Source organism: Zonotrichia leucophrys, chromosome 5 (assembly GCF_028769735.1).
Source record: "Zonotrichia leucophrys gambelii isolate GWCS_2022_RI chromosome 5, RI_Zleu_2.0, whole genome shotgun sequence".
NCBI classification, from domain to species: Eukaryota; Metazoa; Chordata; class Aves; order Passeriformes; family Passerellidae; genus Zonotrichia; species Zonotrichia leucophrys.
Genome location: NC_088175.1, coordinates 2,018,718 through 2,035,592, shown reverse-complemented (window position 1 = coordinate 2,035,592; position 16,875 = coordinate 2,018,718). Strand labels below are relative to the sequence as shown.

General features: G+C 41.5%; 1 protein-coding gene across 1 annotated transcript in view; it reads right to left on the bottom strand.

Annotated features, from left to right (window-relative positions):
* Window positions 1–16,875, bottom strand: part of SYNE2 (spectrin repeat containing nuclear envelope protein 2) — a 175,740-nt gene that overhangs the window by 72,459 nt on the left and 86,406 nt on the right. The window contains exons 57-67 of the mRNA XM_064713480.1: window positions 15,765–15,905; window positions 15,248–15,430; window positions 14,547–14,684; window positions 12,928–13,113; window positions 11,827–11,949; window positions 10,410–10,592; window positions 6,625–6,750; window positions 4,115–4,309; window positions 3,501–3,575; window positions 2,309–2,428; window positions 1,435–1,542 (exon numbers count right to left, since the gene is read on the bottom strand). Coding sequence (XP_064569550.1) covers window positions 1,435–1,542; window positions 2,309–2,428; window positions 3,501–3,575; window positions 4,115–4,309; window positions 6,625–6,750; window positions 10,410–10,592; window positions 11,827–11,949; window positions 12,928–13,113; window positions 14,547–14,684; window positions 15,248–15,430; window positions 15,765–15,905 — 1,578 coding nt within the window. The remainder of the gene's footprint in view (window positions 1–1,434; window positions 1,543–2,308; window positions 2,429–3,500; window positions 3,576–4,114; window positions 4,310–6,624; window positions 6,751–10,409; window positions 10,593–11,826; window positions 11,950–12,927; window positions 13,114–14,546; window positions 14,685–15,247; window positions 15,431–15,764; window positions 15,906–16,875) is intronic.

Genomic DNA, 16,875 nt, shown 5'->3' with positions numbered 1-16,875 from the left:
GCGTTCCCAGCCTTGCGGGATGGGGGGGGAACCACAAACCAAGAAGGAAAGAAGGGAAACTCAGCAGGCAGGTGAGCCAAGATCTGGTGTAACAGGTTTCCAGGCTGCAATTTGCATCTGCAGGGATCTACCTGAGCACACAGCTATACCTGTGAGTGATGACTCACCATTAACCTGTTCTCCCCTGAGGAGAGATGTTTTTCTGTGGGAGTTACACACAAAAGCAATGCAGTTGGAAGCTGCAAAACAAGCTCTTGGACAACGCTTACAAGCTACTTGTGTGTGTTCAGTTCCTATTAAACTATTAAATATGCTTTGCTTGTATTTTTAAGGACGTCTTGTGCAATTCTTCTTAAACACGCTCCTTGAAGAAGCAATATTGCATTGCACATGTCCATAACAAAAGTCCAAAGTACTTGGAGATAAAGAGCAGTGACTTGGAAGGCTGCACAGGCTGTATATGCCTCCACACATGCAAATATTGGTACTCAGTAAGTAAATGAAGCAACACTACAAGAACAGAATGCTCCCCTGGCTCCAGAGCACACATTCAGGCAACTGAGATGGCCAGTGCTAGTGCACAAGCTTCATATTAAAATGAGATTTGGCAGGGAAAAAAAGAGAGCCAAAATGCATTGTTCCAACTATCAGTGTCATCACAGAATGACAGAACAGTTTGGCTAGGAAGGAGCCTTTAATGGTCACCTAGTTCCAATCCCCCTGGCAGAGGATATTACAAAAAAAAAAAATCTTCACTGGAAGGGTTATCAGGAATTGGAACAGGCTGCCCAGGGAAGTGGTGGAATCAGCATCCCTGACGTGTTAAAAAAATGTAGGACTTAGAGATATGGTTTAATGCTGAGCACGGTGGTGCTGGGTTAATGGCTGGACTCTGTGATCCTGGAGGTCTCTTCCAACTTAACAACTCCAGGACTCCGTGATCCCAAAAGCTGAAGCTGCTCTGCCACCAGACTGCTGCTCCTGGCCTTCCTGGAGCACCAATGTCGGCAGACACTCGTTTGTATTTAACCTGCTGCCCACTCTTCTCAGAGCCTTTGCATGTCTTCCACAAAGCAGCAACACATGTCAAGCTCCTCAATTCCTCCTGTAGCTGCCATGTAAAAATTCCATGGCTGATGTATGTTTACATCACTCAAACTCCCCATTCATGCCTGTATGAATGACAGCAGCTTCCTTGCTGAAAATGATCCATTTTCCTTTTTTTTTTGCACTAGAAAATTGCACTTTCAAGGAGCAATTGAAAATTTATCACCCAGAGCCAACAGGAACAGGCCCACAAAGGGTTGCAGGTATCCCACCACATCATACTGCAGCAAACTCCAGCAGCAAAACCACACTGGACCAGGGCCTCTGCCCACTAGGGAGGCACACAACTCACTCAGGAGGTCACCCTGGTCAGGACTGCAAACTCACCACAGCCAGACTGCCATCGCCTGTGCCAGGATCTTCAGGGCCCTCCAAAGTTTGCAGAGATGTTTCTCCATCATGTTTGCTGTGTGATTCAGTTAAAGCATCCTCATCCTGGAGAGAGAGGCAATAGTGGAAATATTTCCTGTCTTCCATACAGGTGTGCAGTAGTGGAGATGTGGCACTTTGGGACATGGTTTAGTGGTGGACCTGGCAGTGTTTGATTTATGGTTGGACTTGATCTTAAAGGTCTTTTCCAACCTAAGTGACTTTCTGATTCTATGTTCCACTGCCTTGTTGTGCTAGAGAAGCCTGGAAGAGCAGCAACCCCTCAACCTACTGTGGTCCTGGCCCAAGAATATTCACAGAGAGCAGTTTTGTTATGCCTGAGGCACTGATGTACAGAAACAAACAACTGCAGCTTTCACAACATTACTGAGGCACCATGATGAGCAGAACAGAATGGCACCAAAACTGTACCTCGTTGGGTGTTCCAGACACTGATTATCTCATGTACAAAGTGAACCTCTTCCACAAATCATCTCCCACATTTTTAGAGCCTTCTCAGGTATCAGTGGAACAAGTTGCTGCTACTAAATGTGCATTCCTACCCTTGGGGGTTTTGTGAAGCTCAAAGGGCATTGAATCATTTAGATTGGAAAAAATGCTTAAGGTCACTGAGTCCAACCAGTATGTACAACAGAAAAAGAGATTCTAAATGGCAAGGTTTAGTGTGAGATGGAAGATATGAATTTAGCCACCTTGTCCTGCATTCCAAACTTCTCTTGCAGTGCAGGCTTCAGCAATACTTAGGAGTCATGCAGAACTTTTCCACAAAGATGAGTTCCCACCTCCACAAAGGGAAACCTGAGTGCATTACCTGAACGATGCCATCTGACAAGGTACCAGAAGACCAGGAGGTTGCACTGTCTTCCTTGGGCCTTTCATCATCTCCTCCTGAAGGCCAAAGTCTTGCATCTTTCTCTGTGGCTGTACTTCCCTTTGAAAGCAGTAACAGCTCAGCTTTAGCTTCTGACCAGGAAGCTCAGATATTCCTCCAGGCAATGTAAAGCACTGCAAACCTCTCATAACACTCTGCTCTATTTCTGCCTTGTCTATCTATCCATATTTGTGTTTCCCAAATCCCACCTCTCTTCTTGCTCTATAGCTCTGCTGCAAGGTGAGTGGCAGCTGGATGACACTGATAATGTTCTCTAGAGACTGCAGAATATTCTCATTTTTTACAATATTAAAAAAAAACCAAACAGAAAAAAAAAACCCCAAACAAACCAACAAAACACTATCTGTCTTTCTGCAGTCCTGTCTCCAAAAATGTCCTACATGTAAAGAAGATTTCACCAGTGAAGGTGCAGAGTGAGAAACCCTGAAACTGAAGTGCTTGAATCAATAGTGAGGCACAAGCTCTCCAGGCTGTTAGGACTTCTTTTCTTTGTCTTGCCATGAGGATTTTTTCCCAAAAGCAATTAGCTTTGCCCCTCTGCAGTTCACCTGGGCATTCAGACCCCTCAGATTCAGAGCAACCAGTAGGGCAGTGCCTCCCAATGTACCAGAAATCTCTTCTATCCAAACTTCATTCCCATTAGTCTAATCTCACCCTTTTTTTCTTATGTTCAAACATACAAATAAATTCTGCTATTTATGTTTTGGTATTTCAGAGGCTAATTCTTTCTGAAATCCACCTCCACATGCAAACATTGGTATTTAAGGCCATATTTTGCCTTTAACACTTCCACAAAGGGGGCATTAGTTAATAGGCAATCCCACCAAAAGCAGGATAACACCTAACAGAACAAGGTGCTGTGTAATACTGGCACTGGAATATTGGTACAGTGGCTTGAGTGCAATTCCTTTGTATCCTGGAGTGATAACAGATAATTTAAATTGTTCTGAAATATTCCAGATTTTCACATTTTTCATAATTTCTGCTTTACCAAAATCTTCTGTCTTATATACACAGCTGTGTATATATATTATATATATATATACACACATACATATATATATTATACATATATATATATATAAATATATATAAAATACACTGGACTCACCTTGCTGTGTAAAGAACAGTCTTCTGATTCTTCATCTAAGGAAGGCAGAAGAGATATCACTCCTCTTTTTTTCAACTACAAAAACAAACACAGAGAGACATCCCAATTAATCATGACAAGAACAGCAAAAGCCTCTTCACTTCTGCCTGTAAACCAAAACAAATTTACCACTTGAGATCCACTTTTGGGGAAGCACTGAACATCTGGCAACCTACATTAAAGTGACTGAAAGCTGCAGGTTCTAAGCACCTCTGAAAATTGGGATTTGATGCTGTTAGGTTTCAACAGCACAGCTACAATAGGGACAAATTTCATTTTGCCCCATGAAAATAATTTATTGAAAATCCCAGAACAACAGGTCATCAACAAAACTACACATGGAGCACTTTGCTGATGATTGATGCAAACATCATGTTGGAAGTGAAATGCTAAGAAATAACCAGAGGCTCACCTCTCCTACCTTCTCCTCACCCTCAGTCCTTCTGAACACAGAAGGGAGGAGAGACAATATTGATTCACAGGGGCAGGGGTGCTCCTCTGTCACATGCCACTCCTCCAGGAGCAGGAAGGGGTATTTACCTCCCCTCTTGGCCCTCAGGTGAGTGATCACTTACCTGCTGAGGAGAAACATCAGTCCCAATCAGGTCACTCTGGGCCAATACAGAAGCTGGGGGTTCATCTGCTGCTTCAGGCACTTCTTGCTGTAGGCACTGGTGAAGGTCAGACATGGAATTCTTCATCCTGGTAAGGAGATCTTCCTTTCTTTGGCACAGCTTTATGATTTCTTCTTTTACAGCTTCCATTTCTCCCTAAGGAGCAACAACATCTGTAAGCATCCATTTTTCCCTTTTAACCAAACAGCAATGTAACAGATGACACCAGGGATGCATCTTACTGGTACTGGGGCTATTTCCCCCTTTTCTTTTTTCTGGCCTTTGGGACAGTTCCCCATTGTCACTGCAGATGTCCAGGTGCATGCAAACCAGCAGCAGCAGATCCAGCTCAGGACAGCCCTTGCCACTTGTGAAGCAGAAGTTGGCAGTGTGGAAGGAAACGTGGCAGGCTGGAACAAATTCTAACTAGGTCCTGCATAACCATGAGAGCAGCAGCAGCTTCCTCCAGGACCAAGGGAATGCAGATGGGCTACATTGCTCTGTGTGTCACAGAGTGATGTTCCTTCCAAGCACCTTCCCTGGCAGCCTGAACACTTGGGAATGCCCTGAGGAGGGCAAAGCCAGCAAATGAGGGTAGCTCAGGGCTCAGTCTTTGCTGAAGATGGCCCAAAGGAAAGAAACCATTTGGTGGGTGTTGGGAATGTGGCTAGGGCCAAAATTATGCCATGTCTTTGAATGTGATACTGGGAGAAATAAATGGACCCCAACAAAGCTGAAGGAAAATATTTAACGTTCTGTAGAGACAAACAAAAGTAACTGCACTAACAGAGGGGGAAATAAATCTGTCTTGGTCTTGATCTCCTTCCTGGCCATGACTACTCCTCCAGCCAGTGTTCTGCCCTTCAGAGTTTTCTCCAGGGCTTTCCTCACCACCCAGCCTCCAGGTGAACCAAGAAATCCCAGCAAATAACAGAGTAAGACAGGACATGGAATGAATTGCCCTACTCCCTCCATTACTGAAAGTGCTAAAGCTCTTTGAAGCATTGTTACTTGCTCAGAAGAGTGAAACCTGGCTAAATATCCCTTTGCACACTGGGCTTAGTTGATCACAGCAAGCTTTGATGCCAGGCTTGAAGTGAGAACAGCCCTGGCTCCACACCAGGCTCTGTCATTAGGGATGTGATGCAGGTAATAATCTGTGGCAGATGAAAGCAGTGAGGCTGCTGCTCCTGTCTCCTCTACAGCTTCTGGTAATAGCTCTGGGGTGGCAGCATGACAGGAAAGGTGCAGGGAAGAACTCCAGCAAATTTTCAAAGGACATGGGAACTCTGCTCTGACAATGCTTTCTTCCTTTTGTACACTCAAAACCACAAGATAAAATCATCCAAAGGTAAAGGAAAGAAAATGTCATTGAAATGAAGTAACAGATATCCATGAAAATTTGGCATGATTTATGAATGTCCACTAGGAACAGTATATCTATTTATTTCACTGCAGGAGACTTGCCAGCATAATGTGCCAGCTACTCTTTTGCAAACTTAATTAGCCATAACCCCCTCAGAAACCAACTCTTTCTTAAAATCACTTCTTTTTCTGAAATCCTCCAGGAACATGGGCGATTCCACTGCCCACTTCTCTTCATGCAATGCTGTATCTGCCAAGTTTTCTGCTAAAACAAGAACTATTAACCATAAAATCCTACACTCAAGAGACAAAAACAAGGAAGAATCAGGAAATGAATCATGCTGAGCACTACATCAAGCCTCCAACATCCAACCAGCTGACAGCAGAGCAGCTATGTACTTAGGAGCCTACTGAGTGATTATAGTTATTAGGCAAGTACAGTCTAAGTGTATTAACTTTACTGTGACTGACTGGAAAAAACTGAGCATTTCAGAGGCACTTTATAAATAGTTATTACATTTAATTAGTAATTTCCTGACTTCTGCAGTGCTATCCTTAAAACACATCTTATTTTTGCATTAAAAACATCAATTCATCCATTACAGAAACAGCTGACTGTAGAGAGAAAAGCAACAGATGTTTACCAGAGATGAAAACACAGTGGGGCAGTGAGGACAAAGAAAGGAGTGTAATGAATCTAACCCTAACCAGAATCCCCAAAAGTGGCATTGCATGACCAGATATCAGAAAGGGACCTGGTTCTCTCCTTAGGCATTATCCCAAGCTGCCACCTCAGGAAAATTAGCAGGATGCTGAGCACAGGTAAGCTCTCAATCCTGCATATTGTTTCATCAAAACAGCACTCAATTTTTCTTCCAAGTTGCTATAGGCACAAATGACACACCAAAATCAGAAAGGAGTATACTATGAAAGATATACCCAACTTGCAAAGTAATATTAATCGTAATCCATTGCATGGTCACACTATGGCATTCAATTGCCTGCTAGACTGTGGTGGTGAAGGGAAGCACACCCCTATTTCTCAGTGCTCTGCATCATCATGATTAGTGTCAGGCAGGATAAGGAATGAAAAGAATGAAACCCACCTCTGGACAGGGAGTCTTCTGAGCCTCTGGTTGATCTTCATGTGATATTTCACCCAAATTGTTCTTAAGGAGTTGTTTCAACTTTTCAATTTCTTGCTCACATTCTTCTGTTTTCTTTACAGTTTCCTGTGAAATAGGAATCTCCATAAATAATTTTGAAATAAGGAGTACATAAACAAACAAGTCAGTAAGGAAGCACAGTTGAACTGAAGAGTACTGAAGCCTCCTTTGTACCTGCAGTTCTGAGTACTACAATCTGTATTTGCTCTGCTAACTTTGCACAACCCCATCCCTCACTAAGTTTATTATTCACTTGCTAAAGACAAACAAGCTGCTCTACCCACAAGGTGAAGTATGGTGGAGGATTCTGTCTTGGAGCCCCAGAGCAGAACTATGAATTTGGCTATGGAATGGAAATGGAGCAGATTTCAGCACATCCATTACAACTTATAAAAGGTTGTAAAAAAGAGAGAAATTGAAGGGTTTCATATCAAGTAGAAAGCCTGACTGGTTTTTACTGGTGCTCAAGTCTTTACTGCCAGCGAGTTCTGCAAAACCAAAAATGAAACTGCTCAAAATGAACTGGGCTGTACACCAGGCAAACACTGCAGCTCAGAGGATAACCCAACCACACTGCCTGACTATTTGAATAGTTCCAATAAAAATGATAAGCATTCCCAACATATGAACCACTTCTGTTTACATGGCTTACAGGAAAACCCATTACATGTAATAAACAGCCAAATTCACTTTTACTCATTTGACAGTGACAGCAAAATCTCATTGCCCCCCAGGCTCTGCTGTCCATGCAGAAATGGGCAATCTCCCCACACACTCATATTTGTCAGCCACAGCCTGTCATGATGTCTCAGGTCATTAGGAAACTCTCACATCTACAAGTCAGAATATCTTGTGAAAACACTGAATATGCCCAGCACTTGGTGGCTCTGTGTTTCTGGACCCAGAGGCTGACAACCAAATAACAACAAAGGGCCGTTCCTTCCTGCAAAAGGCAATAAAGAAACAATGAAGTCAACAGGCTTGATCCTCCTGGGCTGCTGAATGACCCAACAGGTCAAAGATCTCACTGTAAAGTGTTCACAGAGCAAAGAGTCTCCTGCTATCAACAGCAACAGTGCCATTTCTTCAGTCACTTCTTCATAGCAGCACTCCCTCTCAAGAAAATGCAGGCTAATAAAGTTCTAAATAACCATTATTATTTTACAGGTGTTAAAAGTGAGAAGAAACTACTTTCCTCACTTAAAAAAAAGAAAACCAATTTGAAGGGGAAGATATTTGTGGCCTATAATCTTAGTGCCACAGGCAGAGAATCAGAGAGAAAAGAAAAAGGAATAGGTCTGCTCTGCTTTGATGAGAAAGTAAAAAAAGACCTCCTAAAAGGAAGATTCTCTTACTCATTGCTTTAATTTGCTATGAATAGGACTGTTTAGTAATAAATTGAGTCCTACCTCAAATTTCCTAGACTAACTAAAGAGTCTGAATGTTTTGTATACAGACTCCAATGTCTTCTGTCATGGACCAATATGTGAATATAGTCACTTACCTGAAGATAATTAATTAGTTTCTGTCTTCTACTCAGGGAAAAGAAAATCTGATTCTATCCTTTATCCAATATAACAAATTATGCCATATATGTGAGACTGGATATCTTCCTACAAGTTCTGCCTTTCTTTTGAGTTATTTCCTGGTTAACAGTTGCTCTTTACTTTTTATATCATGCTAATTCCAGAAGACCTACCCATGGAAAAGGCCCACCTACCTACAGAGTATTTGTTTTGGAAGAGCTTACTGAAAATGACACCAGTAAATCATCAGATATGCAAATAATACCACTTTCTTGCACTAAAAATCAGTAGAAGCAGATGTGGCATCCAAATCTTCTTCCTGATGACGTTGTTTAGGTGTGGAACTTAACAGGCCATAATAAAAAAAACAGAGGGCAACATTCAACAGAGAACTAAGTCACTTAAACTCTTGTCCCAGAGCATTTTCAGAATCTATGACAAGCTTTGTTTCTGACTTACTGTTTCAGGTGTTACAATGCAACTTAATTATACAGAAGTTTATGGTGCAATATTCCATTGCCTTGTCCATAGCAAAATATGGGCAAACTCATCCAAAGACTAATCCCCAGGGGGGAAAAAATGCATATATTTGTACAGGAGGCTTGGCTCCCATTTGCTTTCCTCTCTAGCAGGATTCTCACCACCTTTTTAATGCAGCACTCAAAATGCCATGGTTTAACGGCATTATCCTTTGTTACACCTCAGCTGCCGCTACATTTGTATTGAAGTGCTGCTGCTTTCAACCCATTCAACTGCACTGGAAAATCTCTTTTGCACAGTTTGACACACTAGCTGCCAAGAATTGCAATTTTTCCAATCTGTTTTCTCACAAAGAAATTTCACTCAGCTACAGATTGTTGGGTGTCTACAAGATAAAGGCAAATGCTGAGCAAAAAAAGGTCACGGCTTTACAAAAAGGAGAAAAATCTAAAATTTGACCTAATATTGCACAAAAACCAGTTACAAGTGTCATTACAACAATTGATAAATGGAAAGCACCCTGTTTCTGATGCTTTTAAAGTGTTTTGAAAATTCTCCATTATTTGATCTGGTAACTCTGGAAAAGGTACATTTTACCACATCCATTTTTTGGACATTAGAAATTGTATGGACTGAAAAAAAAAAGAGAATGTAGGGATTATACAGATCTAATATACAGATCTAATACAGTCACTGCTTTTTTCTGACTCCAAGCATGCACTAGTCATGTGGCATGTTGGAGTTTTTCTCTTTGTGTTCTGCTCTCCATTTCTCAAAGTGAAAATCAAAAAAGAACATTCCCGTTTTAGCTGCCACTTGTCTGCCTGGCCTCTGAAATGCCCAGTTAGATGTTTTCAAGCATTCTGCTTTACCCTCATAGCTTAGGAAAACCAAATCAGCAAAGGTAATGTAACATTTCTCTAGGTGCTGTCAGCATCCTGCCAAGAAATGGGTGGGACACACGAGAACTTTAATTCCTTGCTGCGTGGGAACCTGTGCTACAGAACCCCAGACGTCCTCCAGCCTGGGCACTGGAGCGTGCCCAGCTCCTGAATTACAACTTCCCTGAGCTGGCACAACCTCACTGCTCAGGGAAGTGCTGCACAGAGCCTCCCTCAGGTTTGGGGCTGTTCCATAACTCACCCTGGCCCTGAGTTAACCCTCCCTGACCTGCCAGCATTGCCTCCTCCTGCTGCTGTTTCCCTTCTGTGTCCAAACCTGGCCTGGCCAGCAGCAGCTCCAGGACCCCAACACAAGCTGGCCTGCCCCAAAACAGTGAATTTACCACAACACAGCTGTAGGGAATGGCAAACTTCCTGGCTCACTGGTTTGGATTAGTAGATGTTCTGATGTTAGCAATTGCTGTCTAATGGCTGGCAACCAGAATTTCCATGGTCCAGGTGAGTTTCAGAAGTCGGTGAGTGCCTGCATCTAACACTGGACTTCCCTCAATCAGTGCAACACCTGAGCCTTCCTTCCTTCTATAGTATGTTGTCAGCTGTGACTGAATTGGAAATCTGAAATGCATGTCAAGACTATTCAGTGTGCTTTGTGGCAGGATCAAATTCATTAAGAAAAAAGAACAAAAAAATCCCCAAACCATTACACAGAAGACACAGTAGGTGTAACTATATGGCTGCAAAAGCAGTAGTGTTTAAAGATCAAAATTATTTTAAAAAGGTGGTACAGGTGACCATAGAAAAAAAATAAATCAATTACCTCCAGTAGCTCATTCTGTTCCTTAGTAATTTTTTCTAATTTCTTCAGTTCTCTCAAGAGTTGTCTTGCTCTTTGGAAGACTGAGAAAGGTTGCATTTTCAGCCCTGGCAGCTGAAGAGCATCTTCATAGGACTGTATATGAACAATAGTTTTCTGCATGGGGCCAACATGCTCAAGTATAACCTGTCAGGATAGAACAGAGATGATGGATGTGATATTGAGTTAGAAAAATCAACACCATAAATTTATACTACACTTATTATGAGCAAAACTCTCTTTAGTGAGTTTCCCATTTAAGAAGGAAGAAAATTTAATCCCCATATGGGCCATTCATTGAAGAGCTGGACTCTATGATCCTTGTGAGTCCCTCACAACTCAGAATATTCTGTGATTCTTGTTCTTGGAACAAATAAATGAAAATCCACACTGAGGTTGTCTCAAGAAAGACAAAGATATAAGTTATATTTACAATTCTGTTTTTTCTGTATATGCAAAGTTTGCACAGTGACAAAATGTTCACATTCAGATCAGCTGCTATTTACTAAGCAGCTCATTTCAAAGCAGAAAATCACTGGCAGTAAAGACAGTTAAAGTGGTGCAAATTCTTTGATGTCACTCTAGGCAAATTCTGGTTTTTGTCTTTTGTTCAGCCAACCAGTCAGCAGGGAACTCCAGAAAAAAAAATAATATAAATACAAACCACCTATAGGCCTTTTAATTACTAAAAATTTTGTTAAACTCCTTCTCAGGTAGATTTTATTTTAAAATGCCCCAGTGGAAATAGAGATGCTTATTCTCTCATTCATAAGCAGACTGTATCAGGAATTTTTTGTACTATCCAGGATTTGATTTCCACTAAGGAAGTAGCTGAACATCATTTTCCAGAAGAAATATTACTTTAGTTTTTTCATGTAATGTAGTTATTACAAAATTGTTCTCTGGGTAACCAAGCTGCACAGCTTTGCTATGAGAATTATGATGAGAGATATGATGACATTTTTATTCCTCACCTGAAACTGAACCCATGCTTTTTGTATTTTAGGCAGATAACACTGTGGACTGGTGTGAATTAAAAAGAATCATCTGCTAAATTCTGCCTCCATTTTTGGAAAAACAAAGCCTAATTTTCTAACTTCAGATTTCTATTTGGTGCCAAGTGGAGCAGTATGCAGGAAGTGTCTCTTGAAAATCAGGCCACAAACTTCCCAAAAACTGGAGATCCTCAAATGTGGCAGCTATGCCTGACATGTGCTTCAGTTAAACTCGAGTTCTCTGTGCACATATTCTCAATAGTGCTTTAATTTCAAGTGTTTTGTGTTCAAACCATGGCTGTGCTTCTTGAAAAGGTCTCTCAACAGTGTCACCTCAGGGTTTACACTGATCAGGAAAAAAAGCCTAGATAGGAGTTCTCACAGACCTGTCCATGTTTAAGTTGGTCTTTAGGAGAAAATTCTAACAGATCTTCTGATGACAGGATTGTCTTCATTTCTGCAACATCCTTCTCAAACACTTTCACATGAGATTCAATGGCATCCAGTTCCTAGATTTTGGGAACAAAGAGAATATTTGTAGATAGTCCAAACACCAAAGCCAACTTGCATTCTTTCACTTAAATGTAAAAAGAAATACTGAAAAATGAGTGCAGCATATGCAGGCTGTTAATGGATGCTATCAATCAAAAGGCTAGCTGTTATAAATTACTTTTAGTCATAACTTCTAAAGAAATTGAGGATTCAAGATCATCTGTTCTGTTTTAAACCCTGAATACAGAACTGAAATATCCTTAAAAATTTACATTAGGAATTACCAGTAGTGAGAAGACATTTTTCCAGTGGTGATAGTTATCAGAATAGGAAAGAGCTATAATTACACTGGTGCAGCTTCCAGTAGGAAGAGACTTATGTCAGATGGAAAAGGAACCCACAGAATTCACAGAGTTTGTGAATTCTCACAGAGACAGTCACAGAGTAGATTAGGCTGGAAGGGACCTTGTAAGGTCTCTGCTACCCATCAAACCAGGGCACTTGGGGTCTGATACTGTTGAGATTTGGTATCTCTTGAGGTGGCAATGTTACCCCTGCTTGGAGCCCCTGATCTAGTGTTTGACCAACTTCACAGCAAAAAAAAAAAAAAATTAAAATTCTTCCTATTATGTAGATGTAAATTTCCTTTGTTACACTTGGGATCTGTTACTGAACACCCCAAGAAGAGCCTGGCCCAATCCTGTCTGTCATCTCCCATCATGTAGCAGCAATATCAACCTCTCACCCCCAAGTTTCTCTGGGCTGAAACAACCCAGGCTCCCATCCCAGCCTTTCCTCCTACCTCCCATGCTAATCCTGAACTTTACAGCTTAATTAGTTACCAAATGCCCTCTGATGGTTTGTTTACAAAAAGTAATTTCCTTGCTTGGCACACCTACAACAACCAGCACTACACCCTGCAGGTGATATAATCTGCATTTCCTAACATATGATGAAGCTCTGATAAAAGGCATTTATGGGTCACCCAGACTTACATCAGCCACATGCAGGATTTGTGGAAGAATCTCTGCAATCTCATGCTGTAAAGCTGCTACTTGAACATCTATTTCATTCAGCTGTTGCATTACACTGTCAGTTTCAAAGACTGCTGACAGCTCCTCCAGCTCCATGCAGATACCATGCAGAAGATTTTGCTTTTGCTCTGAGTCTTCCAAAGCCATCTGGAGACAAAACAGGAGTTAAGTTTGATACATCACTGCTGAACAGTGGTTGTAGAGGTAAGGATTAGAAGGAACAAAATGCTGTAGAAAGTATCAGGCCAGTTGTGCATGCTGTGAAGTCTCTTCCCCTGCAATGAACTGGATGAACTGCAGTGAACACTGTCATGAAGAGCTGTGAGGGCTGCAAGAAATGATCCATTTATCTGGGTGGTGTGTGAAGGAAAGGACTGAAAGCAATTTCCACTCTAATGCAAGCCCAGGGTGCATTTCCAAACCCACTGGTTTCACAGTCCAGGACTGTCGCAGACATCTTTTCATGAAAATCCTTTCCTTGGGATTTTTTTCCTCCTGAGAAGCTGAGAGGCCTCAGGGACAAAATGTAAACAATGGTTATCTGCTGCTGTGGAATGCAACAGGTGGATTTTTGATTGGCCCAAATTGGATGTTTATAATTAGTGGCCAATCACGGCAGCTGGCTTGGACAGAGAGTCAGGGACAACCTTTGTTATTCTTTCTTTTCCATTCTTAGCTTAGCTGGCCTTCTGAGATGAAACCTTTTCTTCCATTCTTTTAGTATAATTTAATATAATATATATCATAAAATAATAAATCAAGCCTTCTGAAACGTGGAGTCAGATCCTCTCCTCTTCCCTCATCCTAAGACCCCTGTGAACACGGTCACACAGGACAAACAAAACATTCCATTTCACAAGCACAGGAGACAATAAGCTTTTGCCATAAAAAACGTTCATGGCTTTTGGAAATCACATTCTCCCCCATTGTGGCTATAAGCTTTTGTACCATATCAGCCCAGAACGGGCAGCTACTTCCTGTCAACAATTCTTACTAGTCTTACTACAAAAATCTGTGTTTAGAACAGCAGCTTTCTCACTTGGTCTAAGCCAAGGAGTACATGCACAGAAAACTCAAATTAGTACAAAATTCCAAGAATTTCTTTTTTGGCACTGGCCCTAATCTTCCCTGTAATATTACAAGCATCTAATTTTTAAAATTACCAATCAGAACCTTCAAGAAACAGTGAGCACAGCCTTCCAAACCACAACTCACTTCAAAGTTTCCATCTAACACACAGATATCAATAAACCAGCACTTTGCCTTTTTGGCTCACACACAGTATAGAAAGAATCCTATAGATGCAGGCAGTAAAAACTGATCCTAGCCACTGAGCAGGGTTACAGAAGACAATCACACATTTCTGGAAATTGTACAACAGTTCAGCATTTGCACAAAATGGGTGCGTCCAGCACAAAAAAAACCCCTGTATTTCATGAGTTTCAACTATAATTATTTTTCACTGAAAGGATTTACTGAAAATGGTAAATTACTTATGTCAGTAACAATTAAGAATTGAAAACTGCATCTGTACAGAGCAAGAAGTGCCAACAGAAGTATTTATCTGCATCAGCTCTTACCTGGAGCTCATCAGTATGCTTATGTAAGCTTTTTGCAGAGTCGTGCTGAGCATCAGCTCTTAGCAAACTGTTGGTGCTTTCTATCCAATCTTTCACATTCTTCAAGTGCTCCTCATATTCTTCCATCTTGCTGGTGGCCTAGGAAATGACAGAGTGTTACAGCCAGTCACACGTCAATTGCTTCATTGTATAAGATAAATGCATCTATAAACAAGACTAAAAGAAAATAGGATGCGTTTGCATCATGGCCAGTTAAATTAGCATGGTGAAATAAAAACCATTTTTCTGAAACAGTTCCATGATTTCAGGCTATCCCCTCTCACCAAAGTAATTTCTGAAACAGTTCCATGATTTCAGGCTATCCGCTCTCACCAAAGTAATTTTGGTGATTGCATGCTTACATTTCATGGGGGCATTGTCACAATTTATATGGCAATGGTACCTTAATAGATCCATTAGCAGAGTGAAAAAACCACCTCAATACCCACCCAGGGGGACAAGAATTCCCCATACAAACCCCTCAACCATGGCTTGAGCCATTCCTTTGGGGCAGCCACTCCAGAAACCCCAGCTACAATCAGCCTTATCACAACAGACTGGTGACTCCACTGATTTGGCAGCCTCTGATGATGTTCCATGCAAAGCCCTCAGCCTGTTTTTGATAGGATTGGATTTTTAAAAGCTGTTCCACCGGCAGGTACCTTGTTGAGAATGGCAGTTCTGCGCTCAGCACGCTGGGACACCTGCTGGTACTGCTGCAGGGGGGCCACCAGGATGTCCATCAGCTCCTGTGCATGGCAGGCATTCTGCTCCACTATGTCCTGCACTTCTGCATCCAGCTCATTGAGCTTGTAATGCCACAGGTCCAGCATATCCCAGATTTGCTGCATGTGGAGAGAAGGGAAATTAAACAGAATGTCAGGCTCAAAGATAACAGCAGCATTATTTGTTCTGCATGTGGCACATGAATTGCAAAGGTTTCAGAACTGACATGATGAAAAGTGAACACTTTGCATCTACTGGTGTGATTCACAGTTGAAAAAAGCATGGATTTTCCTGTGAGAAAGAATTGATAAATATTCACCACTTAAATGCTTGCTTGTACTTCTCCTTTTACAGACATAAAATGAATGGAAGACCACTTTATGCTAAACTAGGCTCTGTAAAAACAATCAAAAATCTTTTAACACCCACAGATTATTTTTTTGGCAAGATTACCTTCTGAACTTCTTTGGCTTTTGCAATGTTTTCAGTCTTCTGTTGTAGCATCTTTTCAATAGCTTGAAGGCCATTGTTAATAGTTTCTGCTTTTCTTTTCAGCACATACTGAGGAGAGTTCTGCAAGATTTCAGAGCTAACCTGACAGAGCAAAGAGAAAACAACAGGGGAGATTACAAAGATCTGCTTGTTTCTGTGCACCACCTTACCAAAAACGTTTCATTTCTTTTTGTTTCTCTTGACAAGTCAGGTAAAAACACTGGAATGGAGCTACACTTGCAGGGAGAAGCATTAACACGGGCGGGTTCAACATCCACACGTTGTTCACTAATTTGTTCTCATTAAGAAATGCCTGGCTCAGAAAAGGAACCCCTGAGGAAAAAGCACTGAGGCACTGCAGCTCCCTGGGTGCTTTGCTTCACTCTGCTCTCATCTCTGACAGAGGCTGCTCATGCTGCATGGTGGGAAGGGTCACATTTGGATTTGTGCTGTAAGAAAGCCAGAATGACACCTTTATGTCTCAGCTGACAGCTGTGACTTCCATGTAACAAATAAGGCAATATCCAAGTGCACCAATGCACAGCCAATTTCTCTATATAAACTCGGAGATTTATCACCAAAATAGAAAGGTCTGAGGAACTTAATTTCACTCTGCAGGACTCCACAGAAATGAAAAATTGGTGCACTGGAGGGCCTGATTTTCTGTGGAAAGAGAAAAACTCCCAAAGCTGAAGTTGAGTAATTGCCTGAGCACAGGACAGAGCAGTACAAGCTACCAGGTTACTAGGGACTAGATGAAGTGCAGGGAGTGAGAAAAGTCCTTCATCTTGCCCAAAAGTGACATCTTTTCTCACTAAACCCAGCTAGCTGCCAGGGTCAGCCAAGCACCAGGAAATCATTAAATTGTGGTAAAATCTCTGTGTGCTGCAGCCTTAGGATTTATGGGGAAATGCACACTGAACAGTTCCATGCTGCCTTGATGCCAAAGATTTTTAATTTAATAGTTATTTTAGTTTGAAGCTCCTAGTACTGAAATACTTTATCCTTGTTGTGGGATGAGGAATTAAGACCATTTTAGTTAATAAGTTATCAATTCATTTCTCAATTTTAT